Genomic DNA, 26,189 nt, shown 5'->3' on the forward strand with positions numbered 1-26,189 from the left:
CGAGGAGGAAGACGACGGGGCTGAAACAGACAACAGGGACAGAATCATTGAACAGTACTTCCAATAGGACACAGGTAACAATTCAAAGATAATTTAGTAAATGTGAACTACTCTCCTGCATCTCTGCTGCCTGTCTATTTGCCCCAGTGTATGATGACTGAGTTGTGGCTTTTCCCTCCCTATTTCAGATCTGGGGTCCCCACTACGAGTCCTGTGCTTCGTTTCCCCATGGACTACAGCTTTGTGGCAGCTGTTTGTTGACTTCACTATGTACAAGGACATATTTGCACTGTCATGTCACTTACAATATTTTGAAATCACAGCCAGACTCCAGATAGTTTTGTGCAAAATAGGTGTTTATTTAAGTGCTCAAAATGGGATGGGTGGTTTCAAGTGGGTGGGGGCTATGGTGAAGGAATGTCCATGGCAGAGTCCAGAGTAACAGTCACACAGGTGCATTGTCCAGAGGCCTGTGGAGAGATGGAGCATGGGCAGTTCAAGGATGGACAGGGTGACAATGTGGGACAGTGGGATGACATCAGGTGGTATCCTTTGCTGGCGGGGGTCTTGACATCCTACTCTGTCTTCTTGCGAGATCTCAGGGCCCTCTTGCGGGGTGGTTCTTCTCCTGCAGGAGGTGGGGGTCTGGTGGGCTGCTGCTGTGCGGGGGCCTCCTGTCCACTAGCGCCGGCGGAGGTGGTTGGCTGTTCTTGGTCCAGGCTAGTGGCAGGGGCCCTTGGGTGTTGTTGAGTGTCCGTCCTGGTGTTGACGAGGTCCTGCAGCAGCCCTACCATGGTAACCAGGGTGGAGGTGAGGGCTCTGATGTCCTCCCTGTACCCCTGATAGTGTTCCTCCTGCAGTACCTGGATCTCCTGGAACCGGGCCAGTACCGTCGCCATCGTCTCCTGGGAGCGGTTGTATGCTCCCATGATGGTGGTGAGGGCCTCGTGGAGAGTGGGTTCCCTGGGCCCGTCCCCCCCCTGTCGCACAGCTGCCCTCCGAGTTGCCCTGTTTCCCTGGGCCTCTGCCCCCTGGCCGGTGTGCCCACTACCACTGCCCCCAGGTCCCTGTTGTTGTTGGGGTGGTGGGTTATCCTGGGTGCCCTGTAGTGGTAGACACACCGCAGATTGACGCGCCCTGGAGACAGAGGCATGGGCCCGCTGGGTGGGAGCTGTGCTGGTGTTCCCAGAGGGGTTTGGGTCTGTAGTGGCCTGGGCCTGTGTGAGGGGAACCGACTGTCCAGAGGTCCCCGATGGTCCGGGCTGGTCATCGGTGTCCAGGTCGACAGAGCTGCTGTCATCGCTGACGGCCTCTTGGGTGGGGGGTGTGGAGAATTCTGGGCCCTCCGCGGCGGTGTGTTGACGGTCGGGTCCTGCAGGGGTATAGAGGTATGGTTATAGTTTCAATGTGTGGCATATGGGTGTATCTGTGGGTTCCCGTGTCCCCAAGTGCTGGCATTCGTGTGTGGGGGCTTTGGTGAGGGTGGCTTGTGGGGGGGATGTGTATATGCATTGGGCATGCTTTGGTGATGGGTGTCCATGCTTAGTGGACGCATGCAGGCCTAGGTTTTGGGATGTGTGGGTTGTGATGGTGAGACATTGGCAGGGAATAGGTGTGCTGGGGGTGGGGGTGAGGATGGTGGTGGGGGTGAGGATGGTGGTGGGGGTGAGGGTGGGGGTGAGGATGGTGGTGGGGGTGAGGGTGGGGTTCGAGGATGGGGGTGAGGGTTGGGGTATGATTTGGCATGCAGGGGGGGGGGAAGCAGTAGTGAAGCTTCAACTTACCAGTATCCATTCCTCCGCCGACTCCTGCGAGGCCGTCAGGATGCAGGATGTTCAAGACTTCCTCCTCCCATGTTGTAAATTGTGGGGGTTGAGGTGGGGGTCCTCCGCCAGTCTTCTGCACGGCGATGTTGTGCCTGGATACCATGGAACGCACCTTCCCCCGTAGGTCGTTCCATCGCTTCCTGATGTCTTCCCGATTTCTGGGGTGCTGTCCCACAGCGTTGACCCTGTCGACAATCCTCTGCCATAGCTCCGTCCTCCGGGCAATGCTGGTGTATTGGACCTGTGTGCCGAACAGCTGGGGCTCTACCCGAACGATTTCCTCCACCATGACCCTGAGTTCTTCGTCTGTGAAGCGGGGGTGTCTTTGGGGTGCCATGGGGTGGTGTGTATGATGTGTGGGGTGGAGTATGTGTAGTTAAGTGTGTTGAGTGTGGTGGTGTGTGTTGTTTTGTGTGTGGATAGTGTGTGGGTGATGGTGTTGAGTGGCTGTGGCTGATAGTTTGTGGATGGTGGTGTCTCGCTCTGGCCTTCTTTCAGAATTTTCTGTCGTAGGGGTTTGTGGGTGATGTGGGTGTGTGTTTTATATTGCATTGTGTGTGTGGGAGTGGTGTGTGTATGTGTATCAGGTGTGTGGTATTCAAATCGGCCAATGTGGCTGGGTTTTGTTCGTTTGTGTGTATTCTGACCGCGGCGGTGTGTCCCGCCAATGGAATACCGCGTTTGAAAGACCGCTGCGTGGATTCGTGGGTCGTAATGGCATGGGCGTATTTCTGTTGGCGTGACGGTGGAGGTTTTGTCACCTCCACTTTTCCGCCGACCGCTGGTCTGGCGGTCTGTTGTGGCTGTCGGATTTTCGGAGGTTTGCCTTCTGCGGGTCAGAATGACCGTGGCGGGTTTCCGCGACCGCGGCGGGATTATGGAGGATTTCTGACCGGCGGTAGGCGCCTTTTACCGCCGAGGTCAGAATGACCACCTATGTCTGTGAGCTGTACCTCAATAGAGGTACACTAGTCTAAAAACCTCTGTCTGAAAAGTCATCAGATTGTAGATGACTAGAGACCAGGTAGAAACGCTCCTGGTGGCAAGAGTATACCACTAAGAACTTGAACTATGAAATGTATTCTGTGTAAATAGGTTCAATGGGAAAATTGGGGGAAACCCTATTCAGGAGTATGGCACTCCCTCACATTAAGCTTTTGATCCCCATGACAGGCAAGTATCCCTGGGGTCTTGTAAAGTGTCACTATCCTCCAATCATAGGAGCTCCTGGGCAAAGCCAGAGCAGTAGAAGTATTGTGGTGTGTCTCATCTGCCCATTGTCCGTGTCTGGTGGAGAGAGAGAAGCACACCGCACCACAGTCACTGACCACACAGAAATGGGTGAAAGAAGGAGAAAGCCAGCCTCTGTGCCTGTATTCAAAAGCTTTGACAGGCAGAAAGCAGGCAAACCTGTGCAAGCGTGGGATGACCTTGGCAATTGTGTCCACAAGATCCGGGTGCAATGCAGGAGGGGCACAGGCATTTGGGAAAACAAAAATCACTATAGCAGGTTCATTTGAAAAGGAAAATACAAGGCCTTCCCACCCACGGAAGCTAGAACTACATTGTAAATAGTTGAGTTTGTGGTGCCTGGATACAGCAGCGGCACCACAAGAATAGTTTATTGGGTGCCTGGGGAGTGGCAAGACATCTTCAAATAATCTTACACTTTCTTGTTGGAATGACACACTAAGACTACCAGGTAAAAGTAAGAGTGTTTTAGGGAAATGTTAGATGCAGTTATAAGCCTTTCTGGAGCAGGGACATTTAGGCTTATGGTTTTGGTGTACATGAGTTTGTTTTTAGGTCTTATTGCTACTTGGCAGCTAGTATAAATGAGTAAATCTCATATACAATATAATTTTAAACAATACATAGACAGCCGGCTAAAACTGAACTCGGACAAAACAGAGGTCCTCATCCTTGGGCGCACCCCCTCTGCCTGGGACAACACATGGTGGCCATCCACGCTGGGTCCCCCACCGACACCCACTGACAGCGCACAAAACCTCGGCTTCACTCTCGACTCCTCACTCTCCATGTCAAAGCAGGTCAGCGCCATCTCCTCCTCCTGCTACAACACCCTCCGCATGCTTTGCAGAATTTACAAATGGATCCCAAAGAAACAAGAAAAACAGTAACCCAGGCCCTCGTCAGCAGCAGACTCGACTACGGCAACGCCCTCTACACCGGTATCTCATCCAAACTCCTCCAAAGCCTCCAACACATCCAAAACGCCTCCGCCCGACTCATCCTCAACATCCCTCCCCACTGCCACATCACCCCCCACCTCAGAGACCTTCACTGGCTCCCCGTCAACAAAAGGATCACCTTCAAGCTCCTCACCCACGCACACAAGATACTCCACAACACCGGACCATCATACATGAACAACAGACTCTGGCATCTCCGCTCCATTAACCTCGCCTCCGTCCCCCGCATCTGACGCAAATCTTCCAGCGGCAGATCATTCTCGTACCTCGCCGCCAAGACCTGGATCACCCTCCTGCCGGATCTACAACAGACCCAGGACCTTCTTTCCTTCAGAAAACTACTCAAGACTTGGCTCTTCAAACAGGAGCAGCCCCCTTCCCCCCCCCCCCCAGCGCCTTGAAACCCTCACGGGTATGTAGCACGCTTTACAAATTGATTGATTGATTGATTTTGACTATAACAGTATTGACAGTGAAAATGTGTGAGCACTGTTGACTGCTATTGAAAAGTGGTACCTTCACAAACCGTTTTTGATTGATTGCACTCTGTGTTAACCTTATAACTCTTTAAAACCTTTTACTGTATAGAGATGCTAGACACTCTTTATTGCAGATACACTCTAGACACTCTAACAAAGCCAGTAGGCCTAGTCTTTATGACTGCACCCACTAGCCTATGTAAACACATAGGAGGTTATTGTGGTTTCAGGAAGAATCAGGACATGATGGTGCGCAGACCATCAGGGGTGTCTCCAGCACAATGTTTCTCAAGCACATCTAGTTAATTAGCAGATCTATGGGGCCTTTCTTTAGTACACACTCCTTGTTGGTTGTATGACCCTTAAAATTGTGTCACATCATATTTGAAAATGCGTATGTAGTATTTAATAAGCTCTGAAATAAAATACTTTTCCGTTTTTATAAGTAAAGGTACTGCTTGGGCAGTGAGGTATTAAGTGTTGATTGTTGCATTCCAGATTGGTGAGTCTTTAGCCCGCAGCACCTCCAAGGAGTAAGCCTTGGACTACTCTGCCTCACTATCCTGAGAATCAAGCACTAAAAAAGGTTAATCAGTTATCAATTAGGGGCTTCACAGCACAGAAAGACACCTGGTTTTACAATTGGTTCCAAGAATCTGGGAAACTAGCCATTTGAGGTAACAATAGGCAGATTGTGAACGTGAAGCACTGGGTCAGGTAGGAGAGCAGGGGCATGAAGATGACAAGATGAAGCACAGGGTTTTCCTGTTTGGTGGATAAAATGTATAGAGGAAGAATAGATGGGAGAATAGATCGGAGAGTACGTTATCTGAATAGCGTAAGCAAAACACTCACCTGATAGAAAAAGTGCATCCAAAATATACTTTACAAAAATATTGCCACATTGGAGTTAATCATAGAAGATCTATACCCTATAGGACAATATTTTTGTAAATACTGTTTAAGACGAACAAGATATGTATGGCCTGTTCAGTTTTAACCACCCATGGTGGAACAGTCCTGTCAGGCAGCCAACCAGCTTCATTTGAGCACCTTGCTCCTTCCCAGTTCTGACAAGAGGTGTGCTCACTTGCAACTCTATCTGGGGGTCTCATTTCTGGTTGTGGGTGCTCACCCAGCAGGTGCAGCTTCAGCCTTCCTGCTTCTGGATGTTTCCCTTGGTCCATGGTGGGTGTTGAGCCACGGGATCCACATGGAAGGCAAATCTCCTTCCTGTGGTGCAGCCACACAAAAGCTGATCTCTTTCTGGCATTGCAGGCATTCACCCTGCCAATCTCCTTCTGGACAACACAGCCATGCACAGTGTGAACAGGTGATTACCAGTTTGGTTGGCTGGTAGCCCACTACAAATAATAATGTCACTGTTCTTGTTAGGACCAGGAAAGGTTTCAGTAATTTAAACATGAGCTCAGCTCCCAGTTGTTAAGGCACAGAGAAGGCAGTCTTACCTTAAGAAAATGTGTAAAGCATTTAAAAGTACCAAAACAGCCAGAAAGTTGAAAACACAGCATCAAAAATGCACTTCAATTTATAGGAATAGAGATTATGTTAATGAACAAAATGACACCAAAATGACAAAAGTCTAATGAGAAGAGCTAGATATATAAATGTTTACATTTTTACATACAGATAATGCCAAAAAGAACAAAGCATGAACCACAGGGAACTGGCCACACCAGACTGGGAGAAAGGTAAGTTTAAAGGTCGAGCACAGTGGAGCGTGGTCCAGTTACAGGGACCCGGTTGGTCCTGTTCAAAGAGTTGCCATCAGACTTAGAACATTTTCAAGAAGGTAGAGTGCGCAGCTGGGCAAAGCTGCAGGCTGCATTCAAAGACTGGCTCATCTGTGATGGGCTGACAAAGAGCACGTTCTTGGAGAAGCTGTCAACAATGGCAGGGAAACCTAAAAATAGGAAAAGTCTGGAGTTTGCACCCAGAAAGCCATCAAAGGTGATCGGTTCCTGCTCTGCGCCAGCCTTGGGGAAGATTTCTACCTTCGGACTTTATTCTGTAAGTTGGATTTACTCCGGGGGTTAGGCTGCAGGCTATAGCCTAAGGGAGTTTGACATTGTTAGATGCTGGCCAGAGTGGGGGCCTGTTGGATTGGATTTGCTATTGCAGAGAACTTAAGGGCATCTGCAGCACAATCAGGCCCACTGGTGATGCTCCATTGTGCATGAGCTGGCAGGTTGTTCCGGGTCCTACAACAGTTCTCCAGGGAAAAAAGTTAGCTACATTTTTTTAAGTTCCAGCTTTTGGGTTTCGGCAAGAAGAGTACACTCTGACACTAGTCAAGAATTCCAGGACTCACTCCAACAGAACCACCAGCAGCATCCAGGGCAGACCCAGTTGGAATTGGTCATCTGGGCTCTTCCAGAAATGTGGGCTTCTTGTAGATTCTGTGTCCCTGTAGTTTAACATGATGTCAGCCAATTGACCCTTGAAGCCCACTTCTCTGTCCTGGGTACATGTGGTTGCAGGTCCAGCCCTTATGGTTCTCCTCACTGACATCAACAGTAGGTGCAGTCCTTCTTCTGTCTTTCACTGATTCAGTAGTATTTTGAAGAGGCTGCCTACGAGTGCCACATTCATGCCTGGCACTAGCCTATGGGTGGGGATGAATCTTGGCCTCTCTCTACCCAATTAGGAAAGGTTCTTAGGGGTAACTCTACCCACTTTTGCAGTAGTTCCTAAGTGCTCTATTGCAAACAATCCCATGGTGTCTCGCTCTATCTAAAACCAAGATAGGAGAACCTTTCTTCCCTTGTGCAGCGCTCCTGTTCTCACACTAGATGTGTGGCCAGGGAAATGAGTACCTCCTCCTTTGTGGTCACTCTGAACCAATTCTGCCAGTAACTCCTCTCCCACTGGAATTAGTGCCTGGCTAGCTAGTAGAACAATAGAGGAGGAAGGCCCAGGTATTAGCTATAACTGCTTGGGACAGGGAAGGCCCTTTGAAGATAATCGAGTTACTGGGCACTACCCCGATGGTCACCCTGTTTGACGAACAGGACACCTCCCAACACTCAAGCCCTTTGTCTCCGCTCTGGGAGCTAGTTCACGCCTCATCAAGGTGCTATTTAGATCCTGGCTGACCGTGGGAAGCTCATGAAGATGAGTGACAAAAATCTTTAGTCAGATGAAAGGTGATTTAAAAAAAAATATTAGCACAAATATGACTTTGACAATGAATAGGAATTGTGATAAATATTTAACAAGTCTAAGAATTAACTTTGTATCTGGTTCCTAGGTCGATATAACATTATTTCATTTGAATATTAACCCCCAACTTTCCTATGGAACTGCTAATCGTGCTACAGTAAACAAAGCTTTTAGGGCCTTGACACTAGAGACATGCTTACATTATGCTTTTACATGTCCAACTTTTAAGTACTATCCACCCTGCCTTACAGGCACTTTAATCTTACATGGGGGTTGTTTATTATTATGTAAAAGGAGGGTTTACGCCTGTCAAAAGGGGTTATTTTGTCAAAGTGAATTTGCAGTTTTTAAACCTGCAAAGCCAGGTTATTGGTGGCAAGCCTGCAGTCATGTTTTGTATTGTCAATTTAGTGGTGGCGCAATGGGAGATGGATTCCTGGTTACACTTTGTACCATATCCTAGGGACTTATAGGTAGGGTATATATGCCAATTAGGAGCATAGTCAATTTCTACATGTTTTAGAGTCAGATCACATGCACTGGGGCCTGGTTAGTAGATTCCTTGTGTGCAGAGTCGAAAAAACAGCAGCACTAGTCCACAAAAATGGGTGTGATCATGCAAAAAGAGGCATTTTCTTACACACAGGTCTATATTCTGGGTAATATGGTCACACACAGTCCAATCTTCTTCAGAGCAATAGGCTACACACAGGTCACTTTTCTTCTCAGCAATGTGGTCACATATAGGCCAGTCATCTGGTCAGTACGACCAGGAACAGGCTGATTCAGATTCAGATCACAGCCCTGACCAAGCTTTCATGATCTCAGAAAGTGTTGCCATGGTTCCCAGTAGGAACCACTTACAGAGAGACTGTACACCATCAGCACCAGGCTATAAACATAGCTCTCTATAATCCTCCTCTGCTGGACCTCACACCAGCACCAGGAGCCTGCTGCCCTATGCTCTTTCTGGATAGTTACACCTGCAGAGATGGTAGGCTCCTTCTCTCTCTCAGCAGGCAGGCTGCCTTATAGGCATTAGAGGACATGTATAAGAGTATCAATGTATAAAGGTCTTCCAGCCAAGGTCAAGCTGGCTGTCATTCACACACCAGCTCTGGCTGTATAGCGGCCCAGCTGAGTATTCTGTAGAAAAAACTCCCTTCCTTTGTGATATGGGACTAGGAACAGGAAGAACAAGTGGGGTATACAGCAAAAGCAGACAGGAGTTGTTTATAACTTGGGTGAGGTGGTCCTCTATTAAAGCGTCTTTTCCAAACTACCCTCCAGATACAGCCTTTGTGTAGAGTGATGCTTCTCATAACAGAGTAATTCTGGTCAGGAGTACCAAAAGCAGAGACAGAAAGAGGTGTGAAGTTTCTGCACCTTGCTGTCATTGCCCAGCTTAAGGTGTAACCAGGAAAAAGACAAAAGACGAGGACTCACTTAAATGGTCTCTTCACCCTGCACAACTGAGTCTGTCACCCCACTCTTCACCCCAATCATTCACCAAGTGTCTGCCAAGGTAGAATAATGAGCAGCTGTAGTGGGGTTTACATGGGTGGTTTGTTATTTAAGCATCTATGCAGGTGGCATTTGTATCATGTGAACGTAGCCAAAAGACAGTAGAGCAATGCACTGGGTCAAAGTCATCGATACAATCAACAAATGACAGGAGTAATAACTGGATGGTTGTTAAATGACTAATGATGTGTCTTCTGTTAGTAAAATATTCTTAGAGATCGTATAGTCTCTAAGAATGATGGAAGATGATTTAGAACAGAAGTGAGAAACACATGACTTGCAGGGTCTGATCCATGACATAATTTCAGTATATTATAATTCATTTAACTATGCTAGATTGCTTTCAATCAGAGCAATTGAATATGAAAAACTGAGGATGTATGTAATGAAATATGAATAAAATATGGAATAAGATAAGACAAGTGGTGATTTATTTTATTAAGAAGCACATGCCTGAGCTGTTATTGCTGTTATTACACCCAATAGTGAGGAACAAATTTCACTTCATGAGTAGGTTGTATTATATGTTGATGGAGGTGTGGGTCCTGAATATCGAACAGAGTATTGTTATATAGTAATAGTGAGGATAAAAATATTGACATGTAAGTATGTATAGATTTTCAATAACTAATTCCTCATAAATGTATCTTGGCAATATATATATCTTCAAGGTATGCATCTTTTGATATTTGTGTCCACGACATTTTGAATATGATATTAAGGTGTAATGCTATTCCCTACTCAATATTCTAGACACCAACATTAGTGGATCATACTGGGTTATCAGAGGTTCCTGAAAAGGTTGCAACAATTCCCAATCAAAACCTCCAATTTCAGGTACAAAAGTCATAGGTTGCCTCAAATTGGTACTACATGATGGAAACTTAATTCTGCTTGTAGAAAGTGTAACAATTCTAAATTAGTATGCATTATAACATTTAACAGAAACATAATGGAGAAAATCGAGAAATGATTAGTGCAATTAAAGGTATTAAATGATGACAGCTGAAGTAGATACTCTTTGAAGCCCATACCTGTAAATGATTCTGTGACTGTTGCATTTATGTTCAGGGTCACATAATTGAGCCAATCTTCGTGCCCAGATAAGCCATACATGAAATACAGCTCATCATGACTGAAACTGAAATTAAGTGTGCCGGATATCTGAAATATGAACACAAAGGTTGTTTTAGATTTCACCACTGTGCTGTGGAAAATAAATGTCGCCAACAGCATGGTGATATGTACTCCAAGTGTTTTTTGAAGAAATCGCTAAAGGTTACAATAACAGTATTCACAGTACATCAAGGAAACAGTTTATCTGGATATATGTCAGATTGATACACCATTCCAGGACGTATTTACCCCAAAAAATAGATATACCACAAATTACAAATAATAACAAGCATTTGCAATGCAATGGGTTTCGCGTTTGCTCAAGTTAGAGCTATTAGCATTGCAAATTCCTAACTGGACTTTTCTTGCCACATAAATTGAAAATGAAAAGTAAAACAGTTGACATAAGCGAGCTGATTCAAAGTGCCACGGCCGCCAGCATGAGTGTGAAGGAGAGACACAAAAGGAAAAAGAAGTTTACTCAAAGTCAAATGTATTGGCAAAAGTGCAATTATTCATGTAACAGTCTTGATGGACAAACAAAACTGCACTCTCCGCTATTCCGCCTATGCAACTCTACTCTGCAACACTCTACTCTATGCCACTCCCCTTTACACTAGGCAAAACTACTTCGGTCTACACCACTCTACAACACTCCACTATACAGCCTCTACTCCACTCTATGTCATTTCACTCACTTTATGCCACTCCTTGACACTGTACTCTACTCTATGCCACTCTACACTACTCCGCTCTGCGCAGTTCCCTCAATGCCACTTGTTGGAGGTGGCATGTTCTGGGTGGCTAAAGCGGGGTCCCAGCTCGGGGCTAAGTCACCATTCTCAGGGTTCCAGGGTCAAGGTAGGGCAAAGGAAAGACAACAGCCGGTGAACAATTAAGGAGGAGACACTCGGGCTCCCAGCAGGAGGTTCACTCAGAAGTCTGCAAAATACAGGTGGGGAGTCACTGGGGCAGCCATTACACACTGAGGCGCCCAGCCCAGCCAGACAGTTCAATGTTACTAAATAGTTACCAGTTTCAGCACCTCATGAATGGAGAGGTACTGTCAGGGCTTGTTGACGTGAGTCACCTTCAACATTTCAAAATGCACACAACAAGTGACTAGGCCCATGCCTCCTGAACCAGGAGATGCCATGTCTGGGGCACAAAAACTCAAGTGACCCCAGACAGTTATGATTCTATGTGAAAAGTGCTCAGTTCTGTACCTACACAAAAAGGGGTCTGCTGATCTGAATCAGCCTAACCGTACGATCATTCACAAGTCAATTCTTAAGATGATACCTCCTCAGACAGAGGCACCAGTCTGGTGCTTGATTACTTGAACCGCACCAGAGCCTCCTGGACCCTCCCACAAAGGATGTAAATCCCGCTTCCCTCTCAGAGAAATAACGTCTAGCACACAATGACTTGACTCTCACTAGACCATCCAGTCACACTCTAAACTTGGTTTCTGTACTACTCTGGAATGAGGTACACTGTGTAACACCAGACTCCTCAGTCACATACTTTGACGCATATTTAGTCATGCCATACAAGGCCAAGTATGACACAACTCAGGTTGCACCCACACCTCCAAGGGTTGTAACCAGTGAACAGAGCACAGCACGCAATAAACACGCAGGTGAGTCTCACAGAAGAGAAATGCCACACATTCAATAATAGGGGACCCCACGGAGTCTGGATTTCTGGTGATCCTGTTCACACCAACAAGACAGTTCAGCATCCAGTTGTCCCCATGATGAAGGGCCACTCACCTAAAGTGCAGGGATTTCTTGGCGTGCTCTGCACCAGGCAATTCTGGTCTCAAGACACAATACTTAGGCCACACTAATGCCGCTGCTGTCAGATGAAGTCTAGCATCCGATGTAGACGCAACAGGGAGCACAACTCTCCCGATATTACCAGTTGCTGAAGTAAGTCCCTGAGACCTCCTTAGAGAAAGGGGGCAAGCCAACCTGCCCTTGAAGCGTTACCCTTCAAGATGATACACAGCAGCAGGCAATAACCCCCAGGCCAGTCTCCAAGCAGGAAGAGGAGAGCGGATCCCCTCCTTGGAGAGTTATCCTCCTAGGCACAACAGATTCCTCTGACAGTGTGCCCAACGCAGTCCAACAGTGCAGGTCCCGCATTGTTGTAAAGGTTACCTTGCCTTGCAGACGTTGAGTACCCCTAGTTATACTAGATGGATATTTTGAAGTTTGGGATGGTTCAAAGAGTTCTCCTTTGAACCACAGATGCCTCGCCTACATTTTCTTCCTGTCTGCCCTGAGGCTCTGGAATACAGACCTTTATCTTTAGTGAGGCTATGATCTGGCTTCAAGAGGCCAAGTGTCAGAAACCTCTCTCCCCAAACTATCTATCCAGGACCCACACAGCATGGATCTGTCATTCTGGAGGCCCTATTTTTATAGCAGTCACCTGGGGAATGCACAGATGTGCTCTACCCCATGACTCGTAGAATGAAGCCAGATTTATAAGATACCAGAACCACTTTGGATCCTAGAAATGTCCACTTCCCAGAATTGGAATTTCTAGGACATCAATGACAGAACCACCTTTACCATTAGAAGGGGTTTGTTATTGATACTAAACATCATGAGGCTGCTCCCCTGCAATCCACTATTTCAGCCAGACTTAATAAGGCTCATTCTCCTATGTTAACCTATGGGTAGAGTAGTGCTCAAAGGTAGTGTGAACACACATGGGTGATTGGCTCTCCAGGGGCACATACGCACTGGTGCACTCCCATGCCTGCTGGGGCAAATGTGCACATCCTGGCAGAAAGTGATGCCAGCTCCTGTTCCTATATAGAAAAACCATTAGGGTACAAGTTGCACACCCATACAAGTGTTACTAGTCACCACTCACACATTGCAACACCAGTGTGCAAGTATGCACACACTGGCAAGTTGTGCCAGTCTCATTTAAGCATATGTTGCCCTGGTGCAAGTAGGCCCCTCAAGGCCTGCTATGCCAAATGCTCCATGTATATGAACTCCCACGTACACATGGGCACGGAGAGGCCCCCCTGGGCCTGGCTCACTACACGATCCGGTGTCCCTTGACAAGAGTGTCCCTATTGGCAAGCTGTGCTAAGCACAACATACCTGAAACCCCCCATTGTGTAAGTGTGCAAACACTGGCCTGGTAGGCCAGGCTAAGAACGTCTGAAGGCCTCACTGCCTCTGGTCACACTTTGGGCCCTGCCATGGTGGGACCCACACACTTTGGTTAATGCCACTTCCCCTCCAGGGGAGAACATGCGCATGCACTACCCCCTGCACATACAGGAGGACAGTGCCCATGGCTCCTAGCCACCAGTAGAGGACCGGCCCAACCTTGTGGATGTGGCTGACCCCCCTACAGGTAGGGCACGCCTACATGCAGGTGCTCGCCTGCCCGGACAGGGTACATCTTTGTAGCCTCCCCTGTCCTTTGCCTACCACCAGCCCAGCTCTCGGAACCTTACAGTCAAAGGAGTAAGGCAGCTGAGAGTTGATCCCCGCATGAGGACATCCACCATGAGCGCAGGTGTGCTAGCCCCCCCTGCAAGCCTCTTCCGTAGGCCTAGGACATGGTTAATGGGGACTTCTAGTGGGTGGCACACCCAGTGCACATCCCCCAAGTACCCAGGGCTGTACCTGCCCTGGGTATGTGGTATACCTGCTTCACAGGGCCCTCCTGGGTACAGGCCCTCAACCATGTCCTGGGCCACCACTTGCTAACATAGGTAGGATGGGCATACCCACTTTCCCACTCCCAGGCAGTGGGGAAGTGTCCAGAGCCCTAAGGTCACACACAGAGAGTCAGAAAAGACTGGGAGAAAAAAGCAAAATGTTTTAGGAAAATTGCCTCAGAAGAGTTGTTAGAAAAGGGGGCTTTGGTTGACAGTCAGGTTACCTCCTGTTCAAGCAAGGACCCTCACTCTAGTCAGGGTAAAAGAAAATCACCCTCAGCTAACCCCTGCTTACCCCCTTGGTAGCTTGGAAGAGCAGTAGGCTTAACTTCAGAGTGCTAGGTGTAAAGTGGCTGTATGTCAAACAAGGTAGTGGCTGCGCATATGGTTCGCACCTCCTTATGTGTACATATCGATGTATTGTTCATATAATGAGCGCCCATAAAAAGGGTGCCCATCAGTACTGCATCCAGCCACTACATGTGCAAATTAGTTGGTAAAGACACCAGCATACAACATGAAGAAAGTATGTACCGGGGCACACCCAAAAAGTCCAAGAAGTCCAAACTTTACTATGTTTGTAAGTCAGTGCGCGATAAGAGTATATGGTGCATCAAGAGGATTTTATTCATCCGTTGGCAAGAGATTCAAACCAAGGCAACAATAAGTTCAATGGAAACAACAGCCAAACAGCCGACATGTTTTTCGTCTAAGAGACTTTTTCAAAGATGAAAAGTCTAACAAGAGCCATGTCCAACACCACTCCACTCCATGACACTCTACCCTACGACATTCTCTACACTCTAAACAACTCCATTTAGGCTACTTTACTTCACTCTGTTCCATTCCACACTAATCCACTGCTCCGCTGTACACCACTCCACTGTACGCCACTCTATGCCAACCTACTCTATGCTACTTTATGCCACTCCACTCTACAATACTCTAGGCCACTTCACTCTATTACACTCTACTCCACTCCACTCTTCTCCACTCCGTGCTCCTCCACTCTACATCCCTCCACTCTACACCACTTTACGTGACTCCACTCTAATCCACTCTTTACGACTTAACACTATGACACTCCACTTCACACAACTCTCCTCTACGCCACTAACTTGTAGTCATGCTGAAGAGCAGCCACGCTGGTGTACAACATGACCAAAACACATTGGCCAAGCCATTAGCTCTTGCATGGACGAGACCTATTAACTTTGCCAATGCTTGTTTGAAAATGCAGATTGCAAGTAGATGGGAAGTTGTTTTTAGGACATGCCTCCAGACAACGTTAGCTGCCTGCCATGACCTCGTGTCATTCTCTCTTTATCACACACCAACAACGCACGCATACAAAACACAAACACACACAAAATACAGACACACGCAGACACATACACACACCTAGAAAGGGGCTTTTGGACAGCACCTTTCCCCAGTTATCCACAGTGGTTCAGAAGACTTAACCACGAGTTAGAGGGGTTTCCATCAGCCTTGGTATCAGCCCATGGTATGTTGCAGATGTGACCTCTATAAAAAAAGAAGTCCATAGCATTTTGCCTTGTATTCTTTTTTTGTTTTCTTATGAGAGCTCCTGCTCCTTCCCCTTCTGGTGCTCCCTCTCTCGTCCCCATCCTGCATGTTTTACTAAATGAGTTTAACAAGCCCATCATCCTTTAGTGCTCTATAGCATCGAGCTGTGTACTCAATCTTCACAAACAATTATTTCCGATTCAGGGTTTGATCAACACGGAGTTGATGTTATTCTTGTAGTGGGTACCTCATCCAGGATGTTTCACCCGGACTGTCCTTTTAAAGATGCAAAATGTCATATATGTGGGACAAGGATACATTTAGACAAATGCTACCCACACTTATGTAATACTCCAGGTAATTATTATTACCTTGACCGTCCGCCTAGCTATCAACCCAGAATATACATGAATTAATGTTATGAGAGCTTTACATGGTCAGGCCCTGTCAGGTACTGGGTACCACCATCTATTTATTTCAAAAGATAGGATGGCAGCACGTTTTAGCGGAGATGCAATACTTTGAATGACTGTCATGGTTCGCTGATAAACAACCTTTTAAAATGCAGGTCATACTCACACTTCAGAAAAGAGGCCTTAACTCACCATGCCACATTGTAGAGAAAGCAAACACGCTCACAAATGCTCAATTCCCTCGTTAGGCAAGAAGTGTTCTTGCATCCTTTTTGTCAGTGTTCATGTGAGAAGTAATTTCTGGATATTCTACCAATCCCTGAATATTCCACCAATCCCTGTATATTCTGCCTCTCCCTAGATATTCTGCCTATCAAAGTGCATCATGGCAAGATGAGAAAATGGATACTTGAAGATTCCAGAAGCACTCTAGCAACGCCCACTAAGACTAAAAGGAACCTCTGCTGCAACAGGTGGAAATTAAACAACGTCAAGTTCATCCTACAAGGATCACTCGATGTCATAATTGAGTGACAGGGAAGAGGGTGACTGTGCAATAATCATGTCTAAAAAAGAGCAACATGCACATGTGGGCTTTGCCAAGAGTAAAGAGGACACACAAAAGACTAAAAAAAGGTGAGTTAACTAAACAAAAGAACTCTTGTGGACATTAACTTCAGATCAAACTAAAAGTCAACGTTTGTCCAATAACCTTTGTAATTGACAGCAGTGCATCGATCAACATCATGCAGTTGACTAATTTATCCATTTTTTGCCTATAGCATGACTCACGGAGTCCAATATGAAGGTATATACCTGGGCTGCTTCCAAACCGCTGCGGAGTGAAGGATTGTTCACAGCAATCTTGCAGCACAAGAAGAAATCTATGCAGACCCCAATCCATGTTCTTCAAGGTACAGTGCATGCCTGCTTAGTTTTGCAACCGCTTCTGACATGGGACTGATAGCTATCAATTATAACCTAAATAAGCAATCTTAAACTGTGAGTCAGATCCCATCCCTCTTTCATTTCCTAGGAAGGCTAAAAACAATGAAGGTGCAACTCCATAATAATGAAGACATCCGGCATGCACAGCAACACCTCAGAATAGCATTTCCGCTACAAAAAGCGGTTGAGAAGTAATCAGAAGCCTTGCTAAAACACAACATAATTGAGCGTTCTACTGGTCCCACACCATGGGTGACACCCAAAGTGGTGCTGCCAAAAAAGGACAGTGGCGGAGCAGTGCGCATCTGTGTGGATATATGTTGTCAACAAAGCGAGAGAGTGACAGATCTTGTTCCACACATTGCAGATATGATCATGCCGCTCAATGGAGCCAAAGTCTTCTCCTGTCTTGACCTGTACAATTGATACTATCAACTCGAATTGGAAGAAACCTGCAGGTACATTTCCACTTTTTTGACTCATGTTAGTTTGTTCAGGTACAAAAGATTGAGCTTCAGAGTATCATCTTCTGCAGAAATATTCCAAGATGATATACGTAGAATTATTTAACATGTTACACGTGCCTTCAATTACAATGAAGAAAACTGGTGTTTGGAACAACACAGAAGGAACATAATAAGGCTTTCAAACAGTTGTGTTGGTTACTTACAGATTCAAGCCTCACAGTAAATGCTGAACAGTGTGAATTTAATAAGACAAAACTTGTGTTCTTTGGGCACGTATTTTCTGATGGAGGGATGACTCTAGATCCTGATAAAGTGCAATCACTATTAGCCACCAGACCCCAACAAAATGTCATCATGGTACCTTTTTGGGCATGATCAGCTATTGTTCAAGGTACACTTGTGATTTTGCCACAGTGAGTACCCCATTGCGAGATCTAACAAAACTAAATGTCCAGGTCCGATGGTCCTCTGAATGTGACCGCAGGTCCAAATGCGTAAAGCATGCAATTGAAAATGTGACTGAAATGGCCTACTTTGATCCTAAACTACACCCTGAGATCACTGTTGATGCGAGCCTAGTTGGGCTGGGGGCAATCCTTGCTCAGCATAATGAACATCCAAATGCTCAGAAACACATTGTGGTGTACGGCAGTTGAAGGTTATCCATACAGCGGCACAGTTCCATGTTGAAAACTTCTGAGGAGTACATCAGCTTCATTGTAAAGTAGAACATGCCAGCGGCACTGTCTGTCAAACAGATTACTGCTGCTACAATTGTCAATAAGGACATGCTTGCCCTTAAAAACATAATTTTAGTACAATCATAGAGACAGTGTGTTCAACCTCCAAGTGACAATGTTGAAATAAAAAAATATTATGCTAAGAGGATCTGGGATTGTCATACCTGCGAGTCTGTGACAGCAAGTTATTGAACTCACTCATGAAGGACGTCATGACATAGAAGCCACCAAGAGGGCCTTGAGACATCGAGTGTGGTTCTCTTGCTTGGATGAGAAGTTTGAGAGGGAATCAAAGGAGTGTAATTTATGCAATTGCCTACCTCCTAACGTGACCCAGCGTCCACTGACCACGTCCAATCTTCCTGTGCACGCATGAGAAAGAATAGCCGTAAACTTCTTTCAGTCTCTGGCAAATGGGCACTATCTTATGGTGGACACTGATGAGCATTCCCATTTTCCTCTGGTGGAGGATATGTCATCAACATTTCACAACAAAGACATTGACATATTTGCTGTGTGGGGCATACCAGACACTCTCAGGTCTGACAATAGTCTGACAATAGTCCCCCGTTCAACAGCAAGGTGTTTCAGGAGTTTCTGACTAAACTCAATGCCAAGCAGCAGAAAAGTACACCATTGTGGCCTCAGACCAAAAGTGTTGTGGAACAGTTTATGGGTATCCTGAAATGAGTGATCCAATGTGCATCAAAAGAGGGAACTGAGCTGCGTCAGGCCTTATGTCAAGTCCTCCATCCCTATTGGTCGACCCCTCACTCTGCCGCTGGTGAGAGTCCTGCCATCCTGATGTACGGGAGAGCTAAAAGAACAAAATTATCACAATGAACCGCATGAATGAACCCTGAAAGATGACAAGGTTCCTGCTACTGAAACTGCATGGAAATGTCAGATGATGACATAAGCTGATCAGCATCATTGAACTCAGGAGATCGTGGCTCATGAGGGTGACTGGGTTCTCATCAAGCAAAACCAAAAGCGAAAGACAGATCCTCCATTTAATGTTAAACCTTTGAAAGTGGTGAAGCACAAGGGACAAATGATAACGCCCCATTTCAAACATATGTCTAGTTGATCATCGGTCACTAAAGCTCTGTGTGTGATGTTTTCTTGTGTATGCTCCCAGGCTGTGGAGGACGCAACAAGTGTCAGGCAGCACTTTGTAGAAATGCAACACGAGGAAACTCCACTGGTGCATTTTTGCACCTACCAATAACCATTGTAGTAATGATATTTTCAAGAGATGATCTGGGCAAAAACATTTGCTTCATTCCAACAGTGCACCAGCTATCTCTGCATCACACCGTCTGTGCAAATAACATTTTGCACTGGTTGGACTGTGCAAACTTGCTTCGTTCTGATTATAGTTAATATGAAGAGCCCATAGGATTCCACTAATCTTGCCAGAATACGACCAGTATTTTGTATTGCTATGGAACAAAACAAATGAGTGGCTAAAAGGAGCGAGCTGGTGGAGTGGGCACTGGAAGCCGTGTCTTATCCCAGCACTCCTTTTGTGTTTAGAATGCAGGATGATAGAATAAAGATTTGGGCAACAAGGAGCCACAGAGGCAACACAACAGTGTTCTTTGTCGTGGAGGCAATATTAGCAGCAGAATACAAAATGCCCTGGTAATAGGTGCATGCGAAAAATCACAGCATAAAAGCTAAAGTACAGCTGGGGATGTTAGCACAGCAGGTGGACAATCCAAAAACAGAACTGCTGCCCACTCCTGCTGTCAATTTAACAATGCAATATGTTTGAATACAGTACAATACAGTTTACAATAGTAAATTGCAGTTTTAAGACCTGCAATAACAGATACTACTTTTAACCAATTTAACAGTGTTGCATGCATCCACCTTGGAAGTGTGAAAGGTTGTGTTGCTCATATTGTGATTTGAACAAGTGAACCACAGATCATTAGTGAATTTAGAATAAGGACTCTACTCATTGAGCCACTAGGCAACAGTCTATTAATATTGTGGAACAGGGGCATCACACAGATGCTCATGGACAGCCATGCAAAGACAAGCATGAGGATCTAGACAGAACTCAGTTAAGCTCCACAAAAGAACGCACACAGGCATTAAGTAATGTGACATACCCATGCATTTGGTGCACTTTACACAATTTTTGCTTAGCAGTGTAACTGTGCACACTTTCCTTAAAAAATATTTAAAAATGAAGAATCTTTATGCTTGCCTGTTATTCCACCCCACCCATCAATGGTTGACTGTATTTATTGAAGGTCCTTGCAATAAAGAAGAAAGTCGTCCTTTGCCACAGCTACTGGAATTCCTAGGCACCATGACCTGCATCTGCTGAAATGAAGTAATTACAGCTCCAGAGCTAGACTCCAGCAGATATAAAACTTTTCCTGCAAAACACGAACTTGGGATTGCATTTCCCAGTACCATCATTTGCACTTAAACTGTCTGCAGTATTTGCCTTGGATCAAACCACAATGTACAAAATGTCATGTACTGAAGGAATACCATCAGAAAAAAACATGTTATTGCATGACCAGTGGCTCATATTATGCGTTCTTAACTTGCTAACTTTACTTTTATTACACGACTCAGATAAAAACTATACTTCCCAGCCCACCCTTAGTCACAAGCTGAAAGCCAAGGAAAGTGAAACTACCACATAGCCATGAGCTAGTCTATATATAGCCAGGGTCAGCCTTAGCGCTGGTGGCACCCTGTGCAACAAAGTATGTAGGTACCCCTACCATTTGACCACCTCTGCCACTGATTCCCTGCCACCCTTTAACAGTGCCCATCAAGCCTCCATAACTACTCTGTCAGATCAATTTAATTTGTTTTATAGCACCACTCATAGCAGTGTAAGGTGTCACAGCATTTGACATCACACAGACATTAGACGGAGACAATCATATGTGTGTAAATCAATGTATAGGAAATGTTACACAAGAAAGAGGACTACAAGGTGTAGCCTTCACATGCCATCCATAGTTGTAGACTTTAAGAGTGATTTGTCTCGAGAGGACAACTCAGAATTTATAATGTAACACCATAGATGGGTGTTCTCTTTAATAATAAAAATTGATATCTTCTCAAATAAACCCATTTTGCAACATTAAATTCTTTAAAGACTGGGGAAAAATCATAATGCTCTAATCTACACCTTGCAGTTTGCATGCAGCTCTTTTATGACAGTTAATTGCTGATTGTTCTATAATAGGTTTCAACTTAAAACAGCAAGTGACAAAAGGATCTCTCTGACAAAAGCAGTAACCCATTCACATGATATGCACTGATCTGCATGTAAAGCTTCTTTGCAGCAGACGTATTAACCCTCTGCTAAAACGCCACCTTTAGAGAAGTCAAAACTTCCACTAGACAAAACTCCAACCTCTCTCCAGGAAGAACATTAATCACCAGAGTTATCTTAAAATTCTTATTGTTGCCTGAAAACTGATGGAGGCAAGAGAGGCAGCAATAGGTGATTTCAAAACAATAGTATATTTACAAACACGGCACCCCCACCCAAAGTGAGCACCCGAAGCGGTGCTATGGTCGCACCGCCCTAGAGCCGGCCCTGTATATAGCAGTCATCAGCAAGTAACAGCCTCTTTTCTTGCTGATCGGCGATGATTTAAGTTCTCCAGTTCACGCCTTTGTGTATTCTATTGTTGCACGTTTGTTTGAGATGTATTTGCATATCACATTGTATGATGGGCTTAATTGGGCTGTGCTTTCCACAGTTGTGCTTCACATTTGCTTTGTTATCATCTATTTCGGGCATTGCTTTCCCATTGACATTTTGTTTAAAGAAATGGGAAGTACAATGACAATGGATGTAATCTTAAATTTTTCGGTTTTCAAATCCTCATTTGTGCTTTATATATTCATTTTATTTGATTGCATTGTTTACAATTATAAAATCGTGTTGCATGTAATTTAATTTGTTTTGCACAAATATGTCATACTATCATTGCTTTAGTATGAATTGATAGTTTATAATTTATTTACCACTTGCAGACAACTCAGGTGTTTACTGGTGCTTCACATTGTTTATTTGTCATTCACGCCACTGAGCGTATCTGAATTTCAACAACGTGTCGTAGAGCCAGTAATTAGTTGACAAGTCATCTTGATTGTGGAGCTTGTTTTTACTTCAATATTAGGTAAAATAGTGATTGTTGCCGCTAAAAACATTCAATTGCAGAGCCCTGAAAGCGGTGCTTAATGTGTGCTGATGGCTGCCGGTGCAGAGCGCCTGCGCGTATATTTGAGGGCCAGCAATTATTTTTCTGCCTTAAGCATTTACTGCAAGCAAAAGACTAGTATGAGAAAGGCAGAGGAAGAGAAAATCTAAAAAGCATCACAAAGGGAGAAAGAAGAAAACTGCAAGAGTGAACTGAAGGGCAAGGAGTGGCCATAACGGATTAAGGAGGCCCAAGATGGCTTCAGGATTACGCTGCCTCAGTATTCTGTGCTCGCACATTTAATTGCAGGAGCTGCATCTTTCGGAGGGTGGTTTTCGACACTGGCACATTTTTATTTGCAAATTAAGTACTGCCTGAAAGCAACTGCTACCCAACATTTCTCCACTGCAAGGCACATGGGTTATGAGAGCCCCTTGTTGTCCAAGAGCAATCTCTATATACAGCGCTGCCCACCTGTAAATGTATCCACACTGTTGCTCCCCCCCCCCCAATTGGGGACACAGAAATACATGTGCAAGATGAAGATGACAATGGCTGTGTAGCAACTGTTGAGTTATATACATCGCCTAGGCCAGATCTACAACAGAGACCTCAGCGCAACGTAGATGTGGACTGGTACACTGACAGTTCAGCTAGCAAACTGACTGACACTGACTACAGAGCAGACTATGCAACAGCTATAGTTTTTGATGTTGTTTAAAGTGCAGCATTACAAATGGGCACTTCAGCACAACAGGCAGAGCTATGCGCTCTCACAACAGCCTGTGTGCTAGCAAAGGGAAAAAGAGCTAACATTTGCACAGATTCCAGGTATCAATTTGGGGTTGTCCATAATTTTGCACAACTGTGGCAGTGCCATGATTTCATAACTGCATCAGGTCGCACTATCCAACATGCTTAAATTGTTGCCTATTTGCTCAAGTTTGTCCTACTCGCAGCAGAGATATCAGTAATAAAATGTGAAACTCATACAAATACCGATATTGAAGTAGCCAGAGGGAACGCACGTCCTGATGACATGGCAAAAGAAAGCATTTTGCAACCACTGCTAGCAGTCCCATTGTTTGCTAAAACGAGACATGATCAAAATAAAACTGACAAACAACGCTTAACAACCAAAGACGTCATCAAGGCTCAAGAATTACCAGACCCGAGGGGGGTGAAGTTGTGGATGACAGCGGATGTGCTCAAAATGATAAGGGACTATGGACTCACGCTGATGGCAGGCCTGTAGATCCACGTGCTATTTTTCTACCCTTGTCAAAGGTGGCTCATGGGACAACTCATGTTGGCAACGGGGGAATGAATAGTACAATTAGAACACGTTTTTTTTCTCCATCAGGCATCACAACATATACTGATCAATTTTTTTCACGCTGTCTTGAATGTGCCAAAAATAATTAGGGGAAAACACCAGCATTTCACAACCACTTACCAGTACCTCATGGACCGTTTGCAAATATGCAGATGGATTTTGCATACAGGCCTCCTTATAGCGGATACAAATATATGTTAGTATACATCAATATGTTCTCTAAATGAGTAAAAGCTTTCCCTTCTAGGAAAAATGACGCTAACACAGTGGCCAAATGCTTGTTAAAAGCCACCATTCCATTGTTTGGAGTGCCAGAAAAATTAGACAGTGACGGGGGGTGTACTTTGCATCCTCTATAATTGACAAAAATGGCAGTTACATAACTTTATCACCTGCACAGCTCAGGTCAAGTGGAGCGCATGGACACAACATAAAAAGAGCGGCTGAGGAAAGCTATACAAGGGACAGACCTAAAGTGGCCAGATGCATTGCCACTGGTGCTTTTTGAACTACGAAGCACACCATGCAGGAACACTAATTGTCCCTTCATAAGGTGCTCATGGGCGACCTATGGTAATTGACCTAGAACTACACTGACAGGTAACAGTGCAGGGAATGTCTGGGCTGATGAAAGTGTATCAGATTATGCAATTGACCTGAACCGTCTCTTGAGTTCACATCATGGTGAAGTTGCCAGTGCACTGCCTCAGCCTTCAGATTGAAATACACACCCATTTAAACCTGGTCACTGGGTGATGGTGAGAAAAATAAAACATGCTTCTCTTTCTCTGAGGTGGACCGGACCATACTTGATACTGCTGGTGACCAGAACATCTGTGAAGGTACAGGACAGACCTGAGTGTATCCACGGGACCCAATGCAAGGGAGATCCATCACCAGATAATGATCAATGTTCCATACAGAACATAGCAAAGGAACAACAAGGGACCACGTAGGGCTGGTCCAGGAAACTGCCCCATAAATAGACAACAGTGGACCAGGAAGAGAAGTAGACAACTTCTGACAACCAGTACCAAGAAAGAAAAAGACAACAGCAGACCAGCACAAGAGGATGAAACAAGAGTAATAGCAAGTGCTCCATCACCGCTCATCTTCCCGATGATAAGATAAGCCTGACATCAATTCTGTTTTGTCAGCCATACCAGCTGAGCTACAACAGGAACTAGAGATAACATATATAACAAATACAGTTAGTGCAACTGAGGCCCTGCCAAAAGACAGAACACTTAGCATTAAAGAGGAGCATATTACTGTAAGGGCCTCATGAACTTAACACCAACTGGTAACAATACTATCTATCATCTCCACAATGGAAGTATACCTACACTAACTGAGAACTGTTGGCAACACTTAAAGACAGCCCCCAAGGAGCCAACAGAAGAACAAGTGCAAGCAGAGGAATTACGAGATTCAGAACACCTTTTTGATTTTGACTACAGTGTAACTGAAAAGAAAGATACACGGGACTTGTAGCATAGCTCACCCTAAGCTATTGATTTGCACAACTGATTAATAATGGCCTACCACAAATGTGTTTTGTTGATATGCCTAATGTTTCAAAATGTGGACATTTTATTGAAAAACATGATCTTACACCCTACAGGTACACGAGCAGCTTGCCAAAAACTCGGAGTCTTGAGGATTGTTGGATATGTTCTCACTTATCACAACATCCAGAGGACCCCAGAGAGCTATATGCATCCCCAGTCCCACTAAAAGAATATGAGGAAGGGGTTGTCTATCATGTACCTAGAATTACTTGTGAATGTTATCAGAAACATGATAAATGGTTCCCCCAATGCACATTACTACCTAGCATTCAAGCTGATTATAAATTATCACCCACCCCTGATGACATTAGCACACAAGATATGTTTCCCATATGTTTCAGCAACTAATTGTCAGGATGTACCCCAATGTACAGTACAAAGAGAACATAGAGGAAGGAAAGTAGATTAATTTATTAGACTTTGTTAACACTACAGGAAACTGGGGGTTAAAATGTATGGATTTAAATGGAAGAAATTGGACCAATATGTGAGTTCCACTTGGTACGGTCCCACATAAAGAACAGCATACTGCATGTAGAACAATTGTTGTGAGTATGTATACTACTAAGCATAGAACACCATCATTGGCAGATTTACCAGAGGTGCTAAAACAAATACAGAACAAGCATTGGGCTGCACCTGGTGTTGATTTTGACATTAAACTAATAGGTAGTTCTGAAACAGCTCCTTCACTAAGTCCCAGTAACAACTGAGAGAGAGTTTTTCTAAGATAAAAAAAATAGTATTTTAGTACTTAACCTGTACAAAAGGATTTTGTAGGCCTCAACCAAACACTGCATTTAAACATGGGTTTTGCATTTGAAGCCTGCACAATGACATGTTTTTGGCTGAACTTTAATAGCAAATATGAATTCCTGTTTCTTTTTTACTTGTTCTTTCCCCTTTGTTAAATTTGGCCAGTGTAATGGCAATAAGTGTAAAATCTCATGACA

General features: G+C 45.0%; 1 protein-coding gene across 1 annotated transcript in view; it reads right to left on the reverse strand.

The window, feature by feature from the left end:
• The window catches only part of LOC138296506 (CD109 antigen-like), an 827,002-nt gene that overhangs the window by 487,469 nt on the left and 313,344 nt on the right, over positions 1-26,189 (reverse strand). Inside the window, exon 9 of the mRNA XM_069235677.1 lies at positions 10,260-10,389. Coding sequence (XP_069091778.1) covers positions 10,260-10,389 — 130 coding nt within the window. The remainder of the gene's footprint in view (positions 1-10,259; positions 10,390-26,189) is intronic.

Source organism: Pleurodeles waltl, chromosome 5, assembly GCF_031143425.1.
Source record: "Pleurodeles waltl isolate 20211129_DDA chromosome 5, aPleWal1.hap1.20221129, whole genome shotgun sequence".
In the NCBI taxonomy this organism is placed as follows: Eukaryota; Metazoa; Chordata; class Amphibia; order Caudata; family Salamandridae; genus Pleurodeles; species Pleurodeles waltl.